Here is a 21,658-nt window from a genome sequence, read left to right as displayed (position 1 = left end):
ACTGTGGGGAATGCTGAGCCCCTGGGCCATCCTGTGTGTGCCAGCCCAGCTCTGGGTACTGGGGATCATGGTTGCTCCAGGGAGCACAAGCCATGGCTGTGTCCCCTCTGAAATCAAGACATTGTAAGTCTAACCGCAAAAGTGTGTTAGACTAATAACAATTTTGAGTCAAAATTGTGAACATAGTGGAATTATATTTGCCATAGACGTGTTCAAAGAAACAATGATTTCCAGGCATTTTTATACACTGTAATATCCAAGATTTTTTCATAGATACTCTCAAAAGTGCTCCCAATTTTTACATCATGGTATTGTTGTTTTGTTTCTTTTAACTACTACCACAATATGCTGTCTCTCTTAGATTAATGCATAAGCCAAGTTTTTTCCAGCTAAACAATAATTTATCAGATTTGATGTCCTGGTTAGACAATTCCCTTTTCTTAACTTTTCTTAGGTGCAAAAGCCTAGAAATGGCTCCCTTAGTGCCATTACAAATTATCTCTTGCAATTTATTATCAAGAGTTTTGGTGTGTATAGACTTCTGAATTCCTAATTATCTCAAGATATCCTTCTTATTCTATGACGTCCAATTAATTTCTAGCTGTAGGATAACCATTAAAAATACATTATTGAATTTTGTTCTCCAACTATTGAGTACATTATCTAAGGGATATGGGTAAATAGAGTTTTCTACTGACACTCAGCCAACACAGATCTAAATAAAAACTAGCTAAAATCCACAGTGAAGTAAGCCTTGACTAATTCAACATAGTTCATTACAGAAATTCCTAAACAGTCACAGAATTCCTGGCTAACAACCTCTCTGTCCCCTCCCTCCAGCCACATTCCCAGCTGGCAGCAGCAGCCAGAGGAAGCCGGGAAGCGCTGGCAGAGGGGCCAAAAGGAGCTCAGGGTTCACGGTGCTGTTTATTGATATCAGACCTCACTGGGATTCAGGAACCAGGTGCCAGGGGGAATTTTGGGATCACAGCCATGTTGGGAAGGATTATTTTGGGGTTAAAGAGCTCTAGGACCTGTGAGGGATAAGCAAATCCATGCTCCAATGTGCTCTGTGCAGAGCATCCCTCCCACACGGCCGTTTTCAATGCTTCTGCTCCCTTTTCCTGCCAGAATAAGGGTGGGAGGATGATCCTAAGTCACTGCCCCATGGTCCTGCATGGGGGCACCTGAAGGGTTCAACAGGCTCAGACCCCCCTGTCCATGGTGGCATCATTACTGGGGGCAGTGCTCCCTTCTGGCTCCTCAAACACCTTCTGGAGGCACTCCCTGAGGGACCCCATGGAGCAGCGCCTCCAGCACTTTGTTACTGAGATGTAGATGAAGGGGTTGATGCTGCTGTGCATGCAGGCAAACAGGAGAACAACCCGGGGGGACACAGTGGTGTAGCCGAGCTGCTGCAGGAAATTCCAGAGACTGAGGGGGAGAGTGAGGAGCACAGCCAGGAAGAAAATGATGTCAGGCCTCTTGGATTGCTGCTGCTAGGAGCTACCCTTGAAGTGAATGAAGAGGATTGTGCTGGAAATGACCATGGATGGAGCAAAGACGAGGAAGCTGAGGATGTACAGGGAGATGAGAGCCCCGCGGCAGAGCTTGTGTTCCTGTGACTGGCACAGGGAATTCACCGCAGAAATGGCAGCAATGACAGTGATGGAAAGGGCCCAGAGCACGGCACTGACCACCACCCATGAGAGGTCCTGGGGAAGGTGGCAGAAGAGCCCAGGTGGGCAGAGCATGGACCTGCCCCTCTCGATGCTGATGCCATCAGCTGGTACAGCCCTACGCTGTGGAACATCGGGAAGAGGAGGAAATGGAAGCGTATGGATGCTGGGGGCATGATGGAGGAGCAGGAGAAATCCTCCAGCAGGAAGAGCAGAGCGGAGGGGACCATGAAGATGAGGAAGAGGAAGTTGATGATGGCCAGGTCAAGGATTTAGGCAGTGACGGGTTTCATCGTGTCCCTCTGGATGCGGAACCCGAGGAGCCAGAGCACAGCCCCGTTCCCAGCCAGCCCAGAGAGGCAGATGAGCAGTGTCACACTGTGTGTGGCCATGCTGGGGACATCTGTCGCACAGAGATCTTTCCCTTCAGTGGGTTAGTTGGCAGGGGGGGACACGATGTTCATCCCCTGGATGGACGCTGGGCAGGCAGTGGGATGTGGCCCCTGGCTGTGGTCAGAGTGGATGTGCAGTCAGTGCTTGGAGAATCCAGGGATGGACCATGTGGCTCCTCAGCAGTGCCCTGCAGTGGGAAGGATATAGGTGGAGGAGGACTGGGGAGGAGTGAGATGTGCAGGGGAGGAGGGCAGTGGAAATTGTGGGGTGGGAGAGGGAGGTGGGAGGTTTGGGCTGTTCGGCAGGAGGCTGATAAATAACACAGAAAATGAACATTTTCACTTCTTCTGAAGTTCTTTGAAAGCAAAGTGGCCAAAATTTAGAACGATGTGTTACAGATGGATAATGAGATAATTGGCTCTCACAGTTAAGGGATGAATACTGTGTGAATATTAAGAGAAGCTTTATTGATATATAATTATGTCATTGCAGTCTGTTGTTTAGATGTCCCCTGTTCTCCCCAGAGTCCCCTTCTCTCCCCTCTGTCCTGTTGCCATCAGAGATCCTGAGTCATCTAGGACAGGTAGAAAGAAGGGGTGTACAAAAGCTTGTTGCTGGGGGAGGAAGAGTTGCAGCATGAGAACACCTGACCCTCCAGTCAAGCTGCAGGAAAGCAGGCTCCAGCAATAAACACAAAGAAGGGCTGACTGACAGACTTTGGGAGGGGCCAGGTTTAGCTGATGCAACCCCCGGGGTATCAAAGGTGAAGCTTCCATCTTGAAGATCAGTTAGCCACGTGGTGGTCAGCCATGAGGGAAGCTCCCAGGCCTGCTTCTCCTTATTTAGTCCTTTTGTTTATTATGTTATTATGTCCCGTTGCAATTTATGTTAAGGTTTAATAAACCTTTAAAAATTTTAAAAACTGCGCGGTTGTTTCTCAAAGGATGTAAAGGCTGGCAGACAGAATGACAAACGTGGCAGGAACCAGTGCAGAAACACATAAGGAGGCCTGCAGTGATTTTGGGGCAAATTCTGGAACAGGAATCATGGCCAAGAGAAAAGTTCAAGGCAAGGGCACCTTTAATATGGCAGCATTCATTGAATATGAGCACCAGAGAGACCGCTCTTAATGATCCTCCAGGATCATAAAACAACTTCCTGGAGGAGGTGGATGCGAGGAAATGAGTTCTAGGAAAAACACGTTTTTGCATTAGAAGAGAAAAAATTTTAATGCCTACATGTGGTTCTAATGAATTAATACGCTGTTGTAAAGTCTCACCATACACAAAACACAAGGAGAGATTCCTCTCTGTCCTGTGCAGGTAGAGAATTCCTGCTTCCAAATGCTTTGCATTGTGTTAGAAAGTTTGTTCTGGCCCATTTCAGTATTAGGATACAGTGGGGATGTACAAGGGGAGAGAGAGGAGCTGGGAGGGTGCTGCAGTCACTGGGAGAGAACTACTGAAGGAGAGGAAGGTGGGGTAGGGAGGAAGGCAAACATTCCACTGACCTGTTCCCTGTGGGGCAGCAGCAGGCAAAGGGGTCTGTGCAGATCAGCGGCGCTTCCTGGTCCCTCTTGCTCCTTTGGGATCCGTGTCCTAAAGTGGCACCTGCCAGGTCAGGGACATGAAGGAGAAAGTGCCCAGGTCACCAGGAGCTCCCCAATCCCATCCTGCTGGCTCTGCTTCGTTCCATGTGCTGCTGGTATTTCGCAAGACTTGGCGGGAAAGTCAGAAATTAAATCTTTGGTTACGTCAGAATTTTCCTTCCTGTCAGTTATTTGTCTTGAACTTTTACCTGCCATACAGGAAGTAGCTCGACATGCAGATTTCTTTGAATGGCTCCTCATTTCTTCCTGATTAGAATCTTTTTTCCAAATGGGACATTCTCCAAATGCTTTCCCTCTCTCAGCAGGTTTCTACCATTCCTCATTTATCTACCCTGAGGGGTCATTATCCCTCCAGCAGCAGAGAGCTGCTGGTGGGGCTGGTGGCACTGGAATGCTGCTGGCAGTGCTGGAAGCGCTCACAGCTCTGTGCAGTCATCTGTGTGCTTCTCAGAAACAACTCCCATTCTGGGTTGATTTTCAAGATCATTGCCAAAACCTTCCCTGGCCTCAAGAAAGCAAACTGAGCTGGGAATTCCCAGTTTTGTCATTCCAATGCAGGTTCCACAGCCCAATGGATGGACAGCACTCAGTTGCTTGCAGCCAGGTCAGCAGCACTTAGAGCCCACCCTGATTACTGCCAATCCCCTTGATGATGCAATGAAAGCTATCAGGGACCAGGGTGCTGTGATCCCCTTTCCAGCCCTTTATTAGAGCTCACCCTCCTCCTCCTCAGACATGGGAGCATTTGTGTTTGTTTTTACCTGACACCATCCCTCTGGGCAACCTGTGCCACGGCCTCAGAGCCCTCACAGGGAAGGATTTCTTCCCAATAACCAATCTGACCCCACCCTCTGTCAGTGGGAAGCAAGTGGGGAAAAGTGCCTGTCCCGCTGCTGCTGCTGCTGCTGTCCCTGTGTGGGATGGTGGGAATGGGGCTGTGCTCTGGCTCCTCAGCTTCTGCATCCACAGGAACCCCATCACCCCCTGTGTGCTCAGCCTGGCCATGGCTGGCTCCACCTTCCTGCTCTCCATCACCATTAGCCTGGGGATATTTTCTGTCCCAGAGAGCTTCTGCCACCAGCTGGGCTCGTGGGCTGTGACAGCTGGGCTGAAGGTCCCCATCCTCTTGGCTTTCACTGCTGCTGTCTCCTCTCTGACAGCCCTCAGTGCTGTCACAGCTCTGTTTGTCCTCCAGTGTCCTGCTGGCCCTGCCCCTGCTCCCAGTGCTTCCCGGTGCTCCTGTGTGCCCTGCTCTGGCTGCTCTCCTTGCTGCTCACTGCCACCCTCCATTGCTGCCCTTTGGTGCCCATGGCCTTGGTGCTGAGCTGCCCCTTCTCAGTGCTCAGCCTGCCCTGTTCTGCTCTGGCCCTGCTGGCCAGGCTCCTGTGCTGCTCATGGAAACAGCTGCCAGGGAAGCTCTGTGCCCTGCTCCTGCTGCTCCTGTCATCTCCTTCCCCTTCTTCACTGCTGATTTTGGGCACTGGCTCTTGCTGAGGGCGTTTGACTTCTCTGTCTTTGCCCCCAGCCCCTCTCTCCTGCTCACCTGTGCCCAGAGCAGTGCCCTCCCTCTGATTGACTGCCTGGCTGGGAGCTCTGCAAAGAATTCACCCCCTCTGGTAGTGTTGCCTTGCAGAGGGCTTGTGAGGCTTTAGTGCCAGAGCCAGGGCATAGGGACAACACAGGGAAGTCATCATCAAGTGAAATCATCATGGAAGATAGTCAGCATAACTAGAACCATAAAATATCCAGAGTTGGAAGGGACCTACAAGGATCATGGAATTGAGCTCCTGGCCCTGCACAGGACATCCCAACAATCCCAGCCTGTGCCTGAGAGCATTGTCCAAATGCTCCTTGAGCTCTGTCAGGCTGGTGCTGTGTGCAGCAGGGGAACTCCTGCCTGGGGCTGTAGTGGGTGACACCAGGAATCCTCATGGAATGGTTTGGGTTGTGTCCTGGTTTCGGATAAATTTGGGAGGAAACCTTCAAATGGGATCCCTCTAGAAAATAAATTCAAGCAGGCTCTCCCTCACAGATGGTTCAGGAAAAGATTTGCTTATAGAAAAGTGGAAAAAACTGTTTATTTAACAAACAAATTATACACAAGGATAGGAAATGAAAACAATATGAAACAATAAAATCTCTTGCTGCTCTGAAGAGTTGGCAAATTTAGAGAGTCCTTGCTGTGGAGTGTAGTTTGGCTCACTCAGTCCCTTCTCAGTCCCTCTGGTGCTGGAAAATGCCGTGTCCCAGGCCCCGGTGGGCCACAGGTGTGAGCTCCCAGTGCTCTTCTGGGTTTTCAGTCCAGAGCAGGTTTGAACAGTTCCAAGCAAAAGGAAAACCACAGTCCAGGGAACTTCTCTGCCTGAGCTGGCTTAAAAAGCCCAAAAGCAAAGGAGAGCTCTGTGCTGCATGTCTGTGCTGCAGACAGCACGGTCTGGGAGCAGGAATGGGGAGGAGTGAGCGCAGCTTCTGAAAACAAACTGCTGCATCTGCTCTGCCCCTCTTTGCTCAAGAACCAGTGTGAAATGTGCAAAACCAATTTCTGGGCTAAACAGATGAATGGGGACACAATTCAGCTCATACAGTCACCCAGGACAGGTTGGAAGGAATGGTAGAGATCATCTCATTCCATCTCTCCTTCTTCCATGGGCAGGGACAGCCAGGAAAACTTTTTCTTTGAAGTCTTGCTCATTTGAAAGGAAGCTCAGGTAGGGAGCGGCCTGGGTGACAGTGGAGACAAGGAAGGTGCTGGGAAGCAGAAAAAGTACATGGAAGGATAATGGTCCTTCTGCACTTTCCTTGGGAGGGACGCCTTGGCTGAGTTGTTATTACCTGGACAAGATGTTCCACCATGGAAAGTTTTGGCTTTCCAATGGACAGGAAACGGGAGTCAGGGAGAGGAAAACCCTCTCAGATGTCACAGTCTGTGTCTTCTGTTAATTATTAACAACTCTGTTAATAAATTCTTAGCTGTTTAGCCTTACTTGTGTCTCCAAAGCCTGTCTCACACGTGACCTTCACCCTCACTTCCCTTTCCAGAAGCAATGGCACAGTGGTTTTCCCCGGATTTAAGGCAGACGGAATTGGAGGGAGAACTTCCCCCTGAGCAAGAGATGCGGCTGCTGCCCAGGTCTCTCCCAGCAGGAATCAGGAGCTCTTGGCACTGCCAACATCATCCCAACCATTGCAGGCACGTGCCTCATGAAGGGTTCGGGTATGGGACAGGAACCTGCCCTGCTCCCAGAGCAGCCAGAGGCTTTAGAATGGGAAAAAAAGGAGGAAATGAGCCATTTTGGACACTGTTTAACAGAGACAGGCTCTGCAGTTAAGCAAGGATGATGTTTATTCAACAAATTCAGAGGCTGGGACTACCACAGTAGAAGGAAACAAAAACCATAAATCCATAAGAGATGGAGGGGTAATTAAAGAATGACAAAGATCAGGAGAGGCTGGGCTGTGGCTGGAGCTGCTGTGCAGAGTGGCTGTGCAGCTCCTCCTGAGGGTGGCCAGGTTCAGGGTGGAGGTGCCCAAGGGCTTCCCTGGACACTGATGCTGGGGAACCAGAGGATGGATGGCCCCATTCTGCAGAAGAGCATCATAACCCCCTGTGGTGGTGTGACCAGAAATGGGATTTCTCAGATGCTGTAGCCAAACCAATGGGTGCTCAGACTTAAATATTGGCACCTGATGTGGCCATAGGGACATTTGGATCCACGTCTGAAAACACAGGGTTAAAAGCAGGGTTCCCCTCTGGATGGTTCCCTTTCGGTTTCTGGCGGGAGAGAGTTTGATCTCTCCCACGGCCCAGCTGCTGGCTGGGCTAGGGGAGGGGAAAGCCACGCGGCCTGGGAGAGGTGGGCCTGACCCTGAGGGACCCAAGGGTGGAAGCATCCAAGAACTACTGTGAGGTATTCCCCCCAGCCCCCGCTTCTGGGAGACAGAGACAGAGGCAGAGCCGTGCCTGGGAGTTACCTTGAAACTTGATAAACGTGTGGCAGCAGGCAGCATGGCTGAGAAGGAGGAAGGGGGGGGGAGAAGGAGGCAGAGGAGGCAGCGATGTGTCCAGCCGCTTGTGGGAGCTTTTAACCCCTTTGTTGACAATGAAAACTTTGCAGAACATTAATCTTTCCTAGAAGAGTGATGAAGGTCTGGGCAGAGAGAGAGATGTTGGAAGAATGGAGAAGATGGAGTGGCATTTTTTTTTGCTGGACTCTTTTTTGTGTAGCCAAGGACTGTTTCCTTGTGATACAGAGACTGCTTCTGGGGGGGGCAATGCCTCAGAACCAGGAGGGTTCAGTGTGGGTACCCCTCAGCCCCAGGGGGTGCAAAAACCATGGTGGCGACAGATGTCCCGAAGTTGAGACTGTGCCTTTTTGGAAGGAGACAAGGCATCCTTAAAAGGAACCCTAGAAGCAGCCCTGGTCCACGTGCAGTGGTGAGAGCACTGGGCATAGAAGGAGGAGGTCACGATGGCAAATGATCTCGGGCAGTGCTATGTGTGACAAGAAGCCCATGGCACAAAGAAGCACTCCTCCTCTTTGTGAACTGAGGATTGAGTGTTCTTAAGGGTGGTGCCAGACCAAGAGTTGGTGGTTTGGGAGATGTATTGTATTGGAATTTGGTGGAGGGAGGAGGAAAATGCTTTTGTAAGGTTTTCATTTTCCTTGTGTGTTTTTTTCCTTTCCTTGTAGTTTAGTTATTTTCTTGTAGTTTCATTAATAAAGTTTTCTTTATTTCTAAGAAGGAGCCTGCTTTGCTTATTCCTGGTCACATCACACAGTAGACACCAGGGAGAAAGTATTCTCATGGGGGCACTGGCATTGCATCAGTGTCAAACCATGATGCCCCCTAATTTCTGTGCAATTCAATGGTCCAAGCATCTGGTGATGGGAATTTTTCCATGTTCCATGTACATTCTGAATACAAGTACAGGAGTTCAGCAGAGTTCACTATCGACCCTGCACTTTACTCAGAAGGATTTAATTCTGTAATTGAAGAATGTGAGACATTCCCATTGAATGGATAAGGGAATGTTGCTGTCCCTCCCCAGCTCTGCAGCCCTACCTGGTGTCCCTTCCCATCAGCTGGGAATGCAGGGCTGGCTCTGCTGGACAGAAGGGGAAGGATGCTCCCTGTGATCCCAACCCCTCTCCTGCCATCCAGAGGCACCAGCCCTGCAGGGATTTGGGAAATCACTGCCACCCCATGCTGGGTGTGTCCCCAGGGATGAAGGTGTCCCATTCTTTGCAGGCAAGAGCTCCCTGGAAACACCATGGAACTCATCTGCTGAGCCAGAGGAGATGGAGTTCATTCCCTGGGGCCGAGGCCATGAGGGTCATTGCATGGGGAATCGAGCTGGGGAACAGCACTGAGCCCAGCTGCACTGCTTGGAGCCATGTGGATCCAGGAGGGAGGAGGAAAGCCATGCTGCAATGTGCTCCCTGCAGAGCATCCCACAAAAATCACCCAAGGCAATGCCCCTGCTCCCTTCTCCTGCAGGAATACAGCACCACAGAGAGGGTGATCCTATGGATATTGATTAATCAGGAGGCAAAAGGAAACCTTCAGCCTCTGTGCCGAGGTCCTTCAGGAGAGCAGGAAAGGATCAACAGGCTCAGACCCCCATGTCCATTGCAGGATCATGGCTGTGGGCAGTGTTTTCTTCTGGCTCCTCAAAGACCCTCTGGAGGGAGAGCTGAAGGGATCTCACAAAGCAGGTTCTCCAGCACCTCCCTGCCAAGAAGTAGATGAAGGGTTTGATGCTGCTGTTGATGCAGGTGAGCAGGAAAACCACCTGTGTGGACACATTGATGTAACCGAGCTGCTGCAGGAAATTTCAGAGGCTGAGAAGGAGAGTGAAGAGCACAGTGATGATGATAACGATGTCGCGCCTCTTGGGTTGCTGCTTCTGGGAGCCCCACTTGGCCTTAATGAAATCAACTGTGCTGTAAATGACCACGGGTGTAAGAAAGAGGAGCAGGATGAGGGGGTACATGGAGATGAGAGCTGCCTGGCAGTGCTCCTGCTGGATGGTGACATTCCTGATGGGCACAGGAATGTCACTGTAGGAATGACAGCAAAGAGAGCAAAGAAGGCCCAGTATTGGACACGAATCACCACCCACAACAGGTGCTTGGGAAGCTTCCAGCGGCAGCAGAGCCAGAAGAGTTTGTCTATAAGATCGAAAATGCTACTGGGCATCACCCAGAACAGTGCTCCCAGTAGTAGGAGACCAATGACAGTTGCAAAAGGAAATTTAGGTACTTCAGGGGCAAGATACGTGAGCAGGACACGTCTCCACCAGGAAGAGGAGGGCAGAGGGGAGTCCAAAGAGGAGGAAGAGGAAGTCAATGACAGTCAGGTCAAAGAAGTCAGAGTTATGGATTTTCAGGCTGTGGAGGCCAATGACAGCCCTGTTCCCAGCCAGCCCACAGAGGCAGATGAGCAGGGTCACACTGTGTATGGCCACACTGGTGACATCTGTCTCACACAGATCATCTCCTTCAGTGGGTGAGGCAGGAGATGGGGACACGGTGGTCACAACAACATTCTCAACTGTTTGAGCTTGCTTGTAGACTAACTGGGCAAATTGATAAAAATATGTAATGATGTGGAGCCTGGTTGATAAACGTGGCTGGAGCCAGTGCAGAAACAGATAAGGAGGTCCGCAGTATTTTTAGGACAAGTTCTGTAACAAGAAGCAAGAGTCCATGGCCAAAAGAAAAGTTCAAGACAAGGTCACCTTTAATATCACAGCCCTCAGGGAATACAACCACCAGACGCACCTCTCAATGAACCTCCAGGATCAGAAAACGACTTCCAGAAGGAAGAGGATGCATGGAAATGAGTTCTAGGAAAATGGTGTTTATGTTCTAGATAAGGAAAACATTTAATGTATGGTTATAACGAATAAAAATGATGTTGTAAAGCCTTACAACACAAACAGAAATAAGGAGAGATCCTTCTGTGTGTCCTCCTGCCCAATACTTTCCTTGATAACAGCATTGGTTGATGTTAGGGACTTTATTCTGTGTGATTTTGTTATCACTCCAGATCCATGCCATGCCATGCTATCCTATCCCATCCCATCCCATCCCGATGGCTTCCCAGTCCCTGGCCTCTCCCTGGCTGCAGGTGTGGCCTGTTGGGCTCTGCTGCTGTCCAGTGGGGGATTTGGGATTGGTGGCACCCAGAGCCCTCCTGCCCCCTCCAGCCCCTGTCTGCCTGATGCCTTGGGCTGGCTCCCTGGAACAGAGGCCAGAGCAGGTGAAGAGAATGAAAGGAGGCTTTGATGAAAGGCCTTCAAAAGGTTCACCTTGGGCTCTCCAAGCCTCCAAGAGGGGCTGCACCCAAGATGGACAATGGCCCTGAGTTTTTCAGACAGATATAAGTTTGGTCCATTTACAAATCAGGGGTTAATCCTCCAATTACAGCTTCAGGTAATGAAGTCATTTAGTCCCAGTTTGCCCTCCCCAATTCACTTTTGTCTGTACTTTTCTGGGCCTGAGGCAGTAGAGTGTCCTTGAATTTCAGGCCTAGAGGGATTGTTTTGTCTGACCAAATGTGCAGAGAGTTAACTAACCCTTTCCATGGAGTTTAGAGTAATGCACTAATGCAGTACAGGATATGAAAAATAGAAAGGCTAAAATCTTAAGGCATCATGCACCCCTCTGACATCCTCTAGAAATTCCCCCCAGGCTGCCTTCCCCTCCAGACAGCCCCGCTCCTCTCCTGCCCCACTCAGGAGCCCCAGCAGTGTTTCTGGTGCTCCTGGCAATTCCATGCTTCTGCAGCACAATGAACAGCAGTGGAGCCATCCCTGTAGAGCCTCTTGTTTGTGTCCAAAGGAGGTTGGGGGGCTGGAGAGCAGGGATGGAGCTGGGAAGGGGCATCTCCAAGAGAAAGACGGCCCCAAAGCCTTCCGGGGCAGGCTGGGGTGAGCAGCCCGTGGGGAGGGACTGGAGCCTGAGGCCCGGGGCTGGGAGGGATGGGAAGGACGGGAGGTGGGTGGGCTGCATGGGGAGTGGGATGGGAGGGTGGTGTGGGAGGGGTGGGACATGATGGAGCTGCTGGGAAGATGTGGTGGGAAGGTGTGGGGTGTGGTGGGTCTGGAGAGAAGGTGTGGGATGTGGTGGGGCTGGAGAGAAGGTGTGGGATGTGGTGGGGCTGGTGGCCTCAGGGTAGCCCCAGGGAGGGGGGTGTTGCCCCGTGGAGCCCATGGTGACAAACACAGGCGTCACCCTGCTCCTGGAAAGGGGTGGCTGTGCTGAGGATCACGGCCTCCTCCTCTCCTTGCTGCTGCACCACCTGAGCCTGCTGAGGGAGCAGCTGAGGGCAGTGGAGAGGAAGAAATATCTGAAGGCAGACACACCTTTGCACCTGGCTCACAAAACTGAAAATGAAAGATCTTTGTGGAGATCTCTGCTGTGACACTCACAGAGCACTCTCTGTGGGGTGGGGAATGCTGAGCCCCTGGGCCATCCTGTCTGTGCCAGCCCAGCTCTGGGCACTGGGGATCATGGTTGCTGCAGGGAGCACAAGCCATGGCTGTTTCCCCTCTGACATCACGAAGTTTAAATCTAAAATCAAAAGTGTATGAGACTAGTAATAATTTTGAGTTGAAATTGTGAACATATTGGAAATTTATTTGCTATACGTATGTACAAAGAAACAACAATTTTCAGGCATTTTAATACACTATAATAATCAAGATATTTTAATAGATTCTTCTCTAAGTGCTCCCAATTTATTATATTATGATATTGGTGTTTTGTTTTAATTCCTACCAGAATATGCCCTCCATCTTAGTTTAACGAATAACCAGTTTTTTTTCGCAGGCAAACAGTGTTTTGTAGGCAGTGCTTCAATGCTGGTGAAGAAACCCCTTGCCCTGTCTCCCTGCACTGTGGGTGGGAAGGAGCTAGGGCCTGGGAAAAAAAAAAAGGGCTTTAAAATTTTTTTGTTACTTCTCATTATCATCCTCTGACTCTGTATATAATAAATTTCTTTATTACCATTTAATTTGAACCCATTTCCTATTCGTGAAAATTTTTTTCTCCAAGTTCTCATCTCAACTCATGAGCTCTTTGTTAATTTTTGTTTCCCTCTCCTTTGCCCAGCTGAGAGCAGGAGAAGGTGAGTGAACGGCTTTCGCAGCTGCCAGGCATCTGGCCAGTGCCAAACCACGACAGGCTTGCAGCAGGTTATCAGCATCAGAGCCCACATTTCTTACTGACAGTACCCTTGATGATGCAATAAAAGCTAATGGAGACTAGATGTTGGGGTGCTGTGGTGCCCCTTGCAGCCCTTCACCAGAGCTCATCCTCCTCCTCCTCAGCCTTGGGAATACTTGTGGTTGTTTTTTCCTGATCTCACCCTTTGAAAGCAGGGACACCTTCCACTACACTGGGCGGCTTCAAACCCCATCCAGCCTGGCCTGGAACACCTCCAGGGATGGGGAGGCCAGAGCATCTCTGGGAACCTGTGCCAGGGCCTCTCCACCCTGACAGGGAGGAATTTCTTCCCAATATTCCCCCTAACTCTGTTCTCTGGCAGTGGGAAGCCATTCCTCCTTGTCCTGTCACTTCAGGCCTTTGTCCAATGCCCCTCTCCAGTTCTTGGAGCCTCTTTAGGCCCTGGAAGGGGCTCTAAGGCCTCCCTGAAGCCTTCCCTTCTCCAGGCTGAACAGCCCCAGCTCAGAGACCTCAGAGAAGCCACAGGGAGGGGGTTGATGCCCCATTGAGACAACGGTGACAAACACAGATGTCACCCTGCTCCTGGAAGGGGGTGGCTGTGCTGAGGAGCACGGACTCCTCCTCCCCTTGGAGCTGCACCATCTGAGCCTGCTGAGGGAGAGGCCAAAGCCAGGGCAGAGGAAGAATTTCTGAAGGCACAAAACCATCAGCAAGGAAATCAGTAAAAACCAGGTTTAATATTATGCAAACCAATGTACTACGCCTATTTGTGTGTTTGTGTGTGTTTAAGGGCGTATGACAAAAGTACAGCAAGGACAAGGATTAAAATGAAAATGGCTTAAAAGCTTTACAACACTCAAACCTAACAGTACTTTAGTTACACCTTGAATTTAGCAATTCAGCAGAGGAATATCAGTAGCATTTAACCTTATTTATGCCTGATAGTTCCTTGCAGGCCTGTCCCAGTGAGATGTCTCAGGTACTAACACAGCTGAGAGAGCAGCATTTCTGCCCCGTTTGCCAGAGCAGATGCAGACGTGTGTGCACACAGCCAGCCAGGCAGGCAGAGTGAGCGCAAGGTGCCTGTGAGCAATTGCCCTGGCAGGCAGTGAAATGCTCCCTGAGGATCCCTTTGCATCTCCTCCCTGGGCCAAGGGCTGGGCCTGGAGCCCTGGCGGGATGGGCCCAGGAGCCGTGGGCGTTCGGGGATCAGCCCAGGGCAGCAGCCAGGAGAGATCCCAGCTGGGAGAGGCCCCAGTGCCAGGGAGCTTCTGCTCAGCGCTGCTGGGCCCAGCAGAGCTCCAAGGCTCTCCTTTGGGGCCGCTGCTCACAGGGCCCCAAGGCATGGGCGGCACTCACAGCAATGGTTCAGCCTGGCCACACCTGGGGCCGGCAGCTTCCTGGGACAGTGGCAGAGCAGGGATGCTGTGGCATCCAGGGCAGTACAAGAATTTCCAAGGCTGTTGATGAAAGCCCAGGAGGTGTTTGGACAGCAGCAGTTGCTGGGAGCAGAGGGTGTTTCTGATCAGCGCCACAGGAGCTGAGCCCAGGGGCTGCTCCTCAAGGCTGAGGCCTCCCAAGCACGGATCAGAGCCCAGAGCGGCCTGGAAAGGGGCTGGGGATGCAGCAGCACAGGGAGGGTGATCCTGTGATATTTATTGATCAGGAGACTCAAGGAATCCCTCAGCCACTGTCCCACGGTCCTTCAGCAGTGCAGTAGAAGGGATCAAGAGATTCAGACACCTGTTTCCATGGCAGGATCATCACTGTCAACAGAATTTTCTTCTGGCTCATCAAACACCCTCCTGAGGGAGAGCCGGAGGGACTCCACAGAGCAGGGCCTCCAGCACCTCCCTGCCAAGAAGTAGATGAAGGGTTTGATGCTGCTGTTGATGCAGGTGAGCAGGAAAAAACAATGGGAGGGCACAACAAAGTAACCGATTTCCTGCAGGAAATTGCAGAGGATGAAAATGAGAGTGAAGAGACCAACGGAGATGATAACAACGTGGAACCCCTGGCGTTTGCTCTTCCGGCAGCCCCACATGACCTTAATTAACTTAATTGTTTTGTAAATGACCAGCAGAGTCATGGGTTAAGCAAGGAGGAGCAGGATGATGGCCCATATGGTGATGAGGGCTGCCTGGCAGTGCTTCTGCTCATTTGATGGACACAGGAATATCAGTGTGGGAATCTCAGTGAAGACAGCAGAGAAAGCCCAAAACAGGACAATTATCCCCACATAAAACACATCGGCAGGAAGGTCAAGGTGGGAGGAGTGCTCTATGAGCTCTTGGGTAGAAAGCAAAAGGAAAACAGTTGCCAGGAAGAACGGCACCCAGTAGCAGGAGAACACTGACAGACGGAAAAGGAAACGCAGGTACAGCACGGGCAGGATAGGAGAGCAGGACACGTCCTCTACGAGGAGGATGAGGGCAGAGGGGACTGTGAGGAGAAGGAAGAGGAAGTCGATTACAGCTATGCTACGGATGAAATAGTTGATACCGTTCAGGCTGAGGAGGCACATGACAGCCCTGTTCCCAGCCAGCCCACAGAGGCAGATGAGCAGTGTCACACTGTGGGTGGCCACAGTGGTGACATCTGTCTGACACAGATCATCTCCTTCAGTGGGTGAGGCAGGAGATGGGGACACAGTGGTCACCTCCATGGATGGACGCTGGGCAGGCAGTGGGATGTGGCCCCTGGCTGTGGTCAGAGTGGCTGGGCAGTCGGTGCTTGGAGAATCCAGGGATGGACCATGTGGCTCCTGAGCAGCTCCCTGCATTGGGAAGGATTCAGTGGGGAGGAGTGAGATGTGCAGGGGAGGAGGGTGGTGGAAATGGTGAGGCAAGAGAGGGAGGCAGTAAGGTTAGGCTGTTCAGTAGGGAATGCGGAAGCAAAACACACGGCAGAAGAGGAGGGACCTGGGGAGGGCCCTGCGGTCACCAGGAGAGGGTGTCAGGAACAGAGCAGCTGCTGCAGGAGAGGAAGGTGGGGTAGGGAGGAAGGCAAACATTCCACTGACCTGTTCCCTGTGGGGCAGCAGCAGGCAAAGGGGTCTGTGCAGATCAGCGGCGCTTCCTGGTCCCTCTTGCTCCTTTGGGATCCATGTCCTAAAGCGGCTCCTGCCAGGTCAGGGACATGGAGGAGAAAGTGCCCAGGTCACCAGGAGCTCCCTATTCCTGTCCCTCTGGCTCCTCTCCATGCCCTGTCCTGATGTTGCTCACCAGGAGTCATGGGGGGAGTTGGAAATTGCATCTTTGGCTACGTCAGAATGTCACTTCCTCTGAGTTTTTGGTCGTGGGGTTTTTTTTCATACAGAGGAAGTGACTTTTGTCAAAGCTCCCAATGAAACATTTTGCAAATGCCTCCCTATTTCCTCCTGATGAGAAACATTCCTTCCCTGGAGACTGTCCCTTTCTCCTACTGCCTTCTCTCTCCTGAGAGACTTGTACCATGTCTTGTTTCTCTTCCCTGCGGGGTCATTGTCCCTCCAGCAGCAGAAGGATGCTGTTGGTGCTGGTGGCTCTGGAATGCTGGCAGTGCTGGTGAGGCAGCTGGGTATTTCTCAGAAGTAACTCCTGTTCCAGGAAGAACTCTGGGATCATTGCCAAAGACTTCCTATGGCCTGAGGAAGCCGATGTGAGCTGGTCCCTCTCCTCTCCTCTCCTCTCCTCTCCTCTCCTCTCCTCTCCTCTCCTCTCCTCTCCTCTCCTCTCCTCTCCTCTCCTCTCCTCTCCTCTCCTCTCCCCATCTCTACACCCCACTCTCCATCCTCACCCCATCCTGTCACATCCCACAGCTTTCCCAGATGGAGCTGCTCCCCCACTCTGAGCGTGGCCTGTCAGGCTCTGCTCTCCTCTGGCTTTGCCAGCATCCAGAGCCCCTCCAGCCCCCTCTGACCCTCTCCTGACCCCTCCAGCCTGCCCTGACACCCCAGAACCCACCCAGGGCTGACGTTTTTCCCTGACAGTCTTTCTCCTCCCCTGCTCCACCAGGGACTCCAGCAGAGTCCCTGCTCCTCTTGGCCATAGTGTTCTAGGACCCAGGAGGGAGGAGGAAAGCCCAGCTCCAGTGTGCTCTGCAGGATCACACAGGATGATAAATGTGCCTGGAACCATTGTAGAAACAGATAAGGAGGCCTGCAATGGTTTCAAGGCAAGTGTTGTAACAAGAAGGCCAAAGGAAAAGTTCAAGGCAAGGTCACCTTTAATATCTCAGCACTCAGTGAACACAATCACTGAGGTTACCCCAGCCTTCAGTTTCATAATCCAGGTTCTCTGACAATGGTTGCTTCCAAATCCCTCGCTATGTTCCAAGTTGGTTTCCCCCTAAGATGTATCTACGCCTGATGTAAACCTCTCCCCTTGCTCCTCCCCTGAGGTTATCCCCTTGGCTGGCTGTTTGTACCTGCCCACTGGTTTTGGCCTGCTATAAACCACTAGAGAGCTGTTCTCTCCCTCTTTCCCTTCCAAATCTCTGCATTAAAGGACTATTGGGAGACCAGGTGGAGAGTATCCTTCGACTCTTTTACTTTAATCCCGGATGCTGGTAGAGTTAATCCCACTGTAGAGCTGCAGCTCTGAGGTTCGGCTCCTGGTGAATTCATCCTGGAGCTGTTCCATACACCTTGGCATGGCTGCGGGTGTCCTGAAAGAGCAAGCTAAAGGCTCCAGTGGCTGGCATCAGCTGGCACCCAACGTGGGGCACCATTTGTAGCACCCTGCATTGCTACTAGTGAAGTGCAAAGAAGCAAAAAGGGCCTTTGCACAGCATCCACAGATGTTTAATTCTGCTGTGAGGTGACATGTTCGGAGTTCCCCCCACCCACACACATGGAGGGTAGTCCAGGTTTTACTCTCTTGGGGCCTGGGGGGCTGACCCTGCTCTTGGGGCAGTACAAAGATCAGGGCCCATCAGGGAAAAAGCAGCGAGTGGCTCAGTGAAACCACCATCCCCTGCCCACCGTGGCTGCCCTGAGAGCCCCGTGCTGGCAGCGCCCTGGGCACCATCTGAGACAGACCCGGGAGGGGGCCGAGCTCCAGCACAGCCACCGGTACTGGCAGTGGGACAAACTTCACATGGCAGCACACCAGCACCAGCACCACACCCAGCACCAGCAACACAAACACAAACCCACTGGCAAAGGTATAAAAGTCCTTCCCATGAACATTTTGGGGACAGTAAAATGGATCAATGTATAAAATCAATATGGTTTCAGCACCCAGAGTGATAACAAAGAATATGTGTTTGTTCATCAGACTGCTAGAAAGAATAACCCTGGGAAATACCTCCACAGTCCAGGAGATGGAGGAATTGTAGAATGTAACATATTACAAGGAAGAAAAGGCCCCCAAGCAGCCACTGTGACAGGACCTGGTGGAGTTCCAGTGCAAGTAGTAAACATGCACCAGTCTGCAAACCTGCAAAATATTATCCACACACCTACCAAGGAAATAGAACCCCAACCAAACCAACAACAATCAAGCTCCAGCAATACCCTAAAAGGAAGAAAAACACAGAACACCAATGAGGTGTCCAGCATCCAAAAGTCCAGATTGATAATGAAAGAACCTTCCAGTCCAATGAGTCCCACTTCTAATACCCTTCCTCAATTCCTCCCTGCTAGTAAAGTCCAGTGGCCTCCCTGCCCCCCTTCCACGTTCCCCTTTTCCTTTCCATTGTCCTATTACCCCTTTTTTATGTTCCCACAAATTCCTACCACCTTTCTCCCCTTTCCATACACTCCCTTAACTAATCCCTTCCCCCAGAGTTCTTTTGCAATACCAGAGGGAGGGTAATTGGGAGGGAAAGAAAGGAAAGCTCCCCTAAAGTAACCATCTTTTTCTGAAAAGTTAATGATTTCTATTTGGAGTTTCCAGCAGGCACACCAGCACCTACACTGCCTCGTACAGAGCCAATTACAGCCAGCAACGCTATCACACGCAGCAGAGAACCAGTCCCTGCTGAAGGAACCTTCTCCTGACTCAGTTTCCTGATAAACCGTACTAAGAAAACCCTGCATTCCTCCTGCCAGCTCTAACACACTCCAGGAAATCTGTTTGGACATTGAGAACTCAGAATAGTTTGCATTTTGAAAATTGTCTTATGCGTGGTTTTGATTGTTTTTGTCATTTTGTGTTAATTCAGTTAATCCTTCAGAGAAGCTTTCTTAATAATATAAAAACTGGGAGTTGTGGAGGCCCTGGGGAGCATCCCCTAAGTTAGGAAGATACAAGAAGCTTTCATGAAAGCTGTTACACCCCACTGGCTCTTTCCCCTGTTCCTATGTCTGGAAATGAGTTCTAGGAAAGTGATATGTATGTATTAGATAATAAACACACTTTAATGACTGTGTGGTTATGATGGATAAAACCCCTGTTGTAAAGTCTCACTGCACACAGATAAGGGAGAGATCCTTCTGTGCAGGTAAGGAATTCCTGCTTTATAATGCTGCTTCCCATTGTGTTAGAAAGTTTATTTCAGCTGATTTCTGTGTCAAGATACAGATGGGAAGCACAGGGCAGAGGAGAGAGAGGAACTGGGAAGGGCACTGCGGTCACCGGGAGAGGGTGTCAGGAACAGAGCAGCTGCTGCAGGAGAGGAAGGTGGGGTAGGGAGGAAGGCAAACATTCCACTGACCTGTTCCCTGTGGGGCAGCAGCAGGCAAAGGGGTCTGTGCAGATCAGCGGCGCTTCCTGGTGCCTCTTGCTCCTTTGGGATCCATGTCCTAAAGCGGCTCCTGCCAGGTCAGGGGCATGAAGGAGAAAGTGCCCAGCTCACCAGGAGCTTCCCATTCCCATCCTGCTGGCTCCTCTGTGTGCCATGTTCTGGTATTTCTCCCCAGAGGTCAGTGGAGTCACAGGGCAGTTGGAAATGGTTTTGCATCTTTGGCTTCCACACAGTTCCACAGCCTCGAGGTTGTTGATCTTCATTTTTTTCATTTTCCCTACGAATCAAGTGGTCTTTTTCTTTGTTGTGAGAAACGACGCCTCACTTCTTAAAATTTTAAAAATTTATGAAACTACAACAAGGGGCAAGGTAAAAGGAACAGTGCGCAGTGCGCACTCGCAGCCAGAGGCACGGCCACAGGGACACAGAAACAAGAGGCCCAAAACGGAAACAAGATTTGTGCTCTCTTTGTAAATCACCCCCGGGTAATCCATCCCCCACATTCAGACACATTCTGCTTTTCCAGCACAGCTCCTCCTCTGTCCCGCCTTCCCGGTGCTTTTGCAGCGCTTCGGGCTTCAACTGCCAGCAATGGTCAGAGATCAGCATTACAACAACTCTCAACATGAACACAGTACTCGGGTTAGAGAAACTTGAAATTAAAAAAAAAAAAAAAAAAAAAAAAAAGAAGAAGGAAAAAAAAGACAGAAGGGGAAGGATGCTCCCTGTGATCCCAACCCCTCTGCTTCCCCGCAGGGATTTGGGAAATCACCACCACCGCGTGCTGGGTGTGTCCCCAGGGATTAAGGTGTCCCATTCTTTGCAGGCAAGAGCTCCCTGAAAACACCATGGAACTCATCTGCTGAGCCAAAGGAGATGGAGTTCATTCCCTGGGGCTGAGGCCATGAGGGTCATTGCATGGGGAATAGAGCTGGGGAACAGCACTGAGCCCAGCTGCACTGCTTTGGAGCCATGTGGATCCAGGAGGGAGGAGGAAAGCCATGCTGCAATGTGCTCCCTGCAGAGCATCCCACAAAAATCAGCCAAGACAATGCTCCTGCTCCCTTCTCCTGCAGGAATACAGCACCACAAGGAGGGTGATGCTGTGGGTATTGATTAATAAGGTGAATTAAGGAATCCCTCAGTCACTCTCCTGGGGTCACTCAGCAGAGCAGTGGGAGGATTCAACAGACTCACACCCCAGTGTCCCTGGTGGCATCATTTCTGCGTGCAGTTTTTATTTTCTGGCCCTCAAAGACCCTCTGGAGGGAGAGCCGGAGGGACTTTATGGAGCAGGGCCTCCAGCACCTCCCCACCAAGAAGTAGATGAAGGGTTTGATGCTGCTGTGGATGCAGGTGAGCAGGAAAACAACCTGAGAGGGCACATCGATGTAACCAAACTCCTGCAGGAAATTCCAGAGGCTGAGGATGAGAGCCAAGAGCCCAATGACGAAGATAACGATGTCGCGCCTTTCGGGCTGCTGCTGCTGGGAGCCCCACTTGGCCCTAATGAAGTCGACTGTGCTTGAAACGAGGATGGGTACAGCATAGAGGAGCAGGATGATGAGGTACACGGAGATGAGAGCTGCCTGGCAGTGCTCCTGCTGGTGTGATGGGCACAGGAATGTCACCGTGGGCATGACAGTGAAGACAACAAAGAAGGCCCAGTATCTGATATGGACCAGTACCCACAGCAGGCGCAGAGGAGGGTCACAGTGGCAGCAGAGCTTGGAGAAGTTCCGCATATATCGCTTGTTGTTGCCCAACGTCACCCGGTAGAGTGCCCAGTAGCAGGAGAAAACTGAGAGCTGGAAAACGAAGTTCATGTACATCAAGGGCAAGACAGGAGAGCAGGACACGTCCTCCACCAGGATGAGGAGGGCAGAGGGGACTGCAAAGAGGAGGAAGAGGAAGTCAACAAGAGCCAGGTTAAAGATGCCCTTGTTTCCGATATTCAGGCTGAGGAGGCCGATGACAGCCCCGTTCCCAGCCAGCCCACAGAGGCAGATGAGCAGGGTCACACTGTGTATGGCCACGCTGGTGACATCTGTCTCACACAGATCATCTCCTTCAGTGGGTGAGGCAGGAGATGGGGACATGGTGGTCACCTCCAT

General features: G+C 51.2%; 1 protein-coding gene and 2 pseudogenes across 1 annotated transcript; all 3 read right to left on the bottom strand.

Moving 5' to 3' along the window:
* Positions 1-1,205: 1,205 nt before the first annotated feature.
* Positions 1,206-2,071, bottom strand: LOC128937117 (mas-related G-protein coupled receptor member H-like; annotated as a pseudogene).
* A 7,224-nt stretch (positions 2,072-9,295) lies between these two features.
* Positions 9,296-15,399, bottom strand: LOC128937116 (mas-related G-protein coupled receptor member H-like; annotated as a pseudogene).
* Positions 15,400-20,737: 5,338 nt separating this feature from the next.
* LOC128937115 (mas-related G-protein coupled receptor member H-like) lies at positions 20,738-21,658 on the bottom strand. The gene has a single exon (XM_054276479.1). It carries the CDS (start codon positions 21,656-21,658, stop codon positions 20,738-20,740), a length of 921 nt encoding a protein of 306 aa, XP_054132454.1.

This window comes from Melozone crissalis, unplaced genomic scaffold, assembly GCF_028551555.1.
Source record: "Melozone crissalis strain CALT ecotype California unplaced genomic scaffold, PUWL_Pcris_2 ptg000018l_1, whole genome shotgun sequence".
In the NCBI taxonomy this organism is placed as follows: domain Eukaryota; kingdom Metazoa; phylum Chordata; class Aves; order Passeriformes; family Passerellidae; genus Melozone; species Melozone crissalis.
The sequence above is the reverse complement of the archived record's forward strand: the minus strand, read 5'-3'. Positions and strand labels throughout refer to the sequence as shown.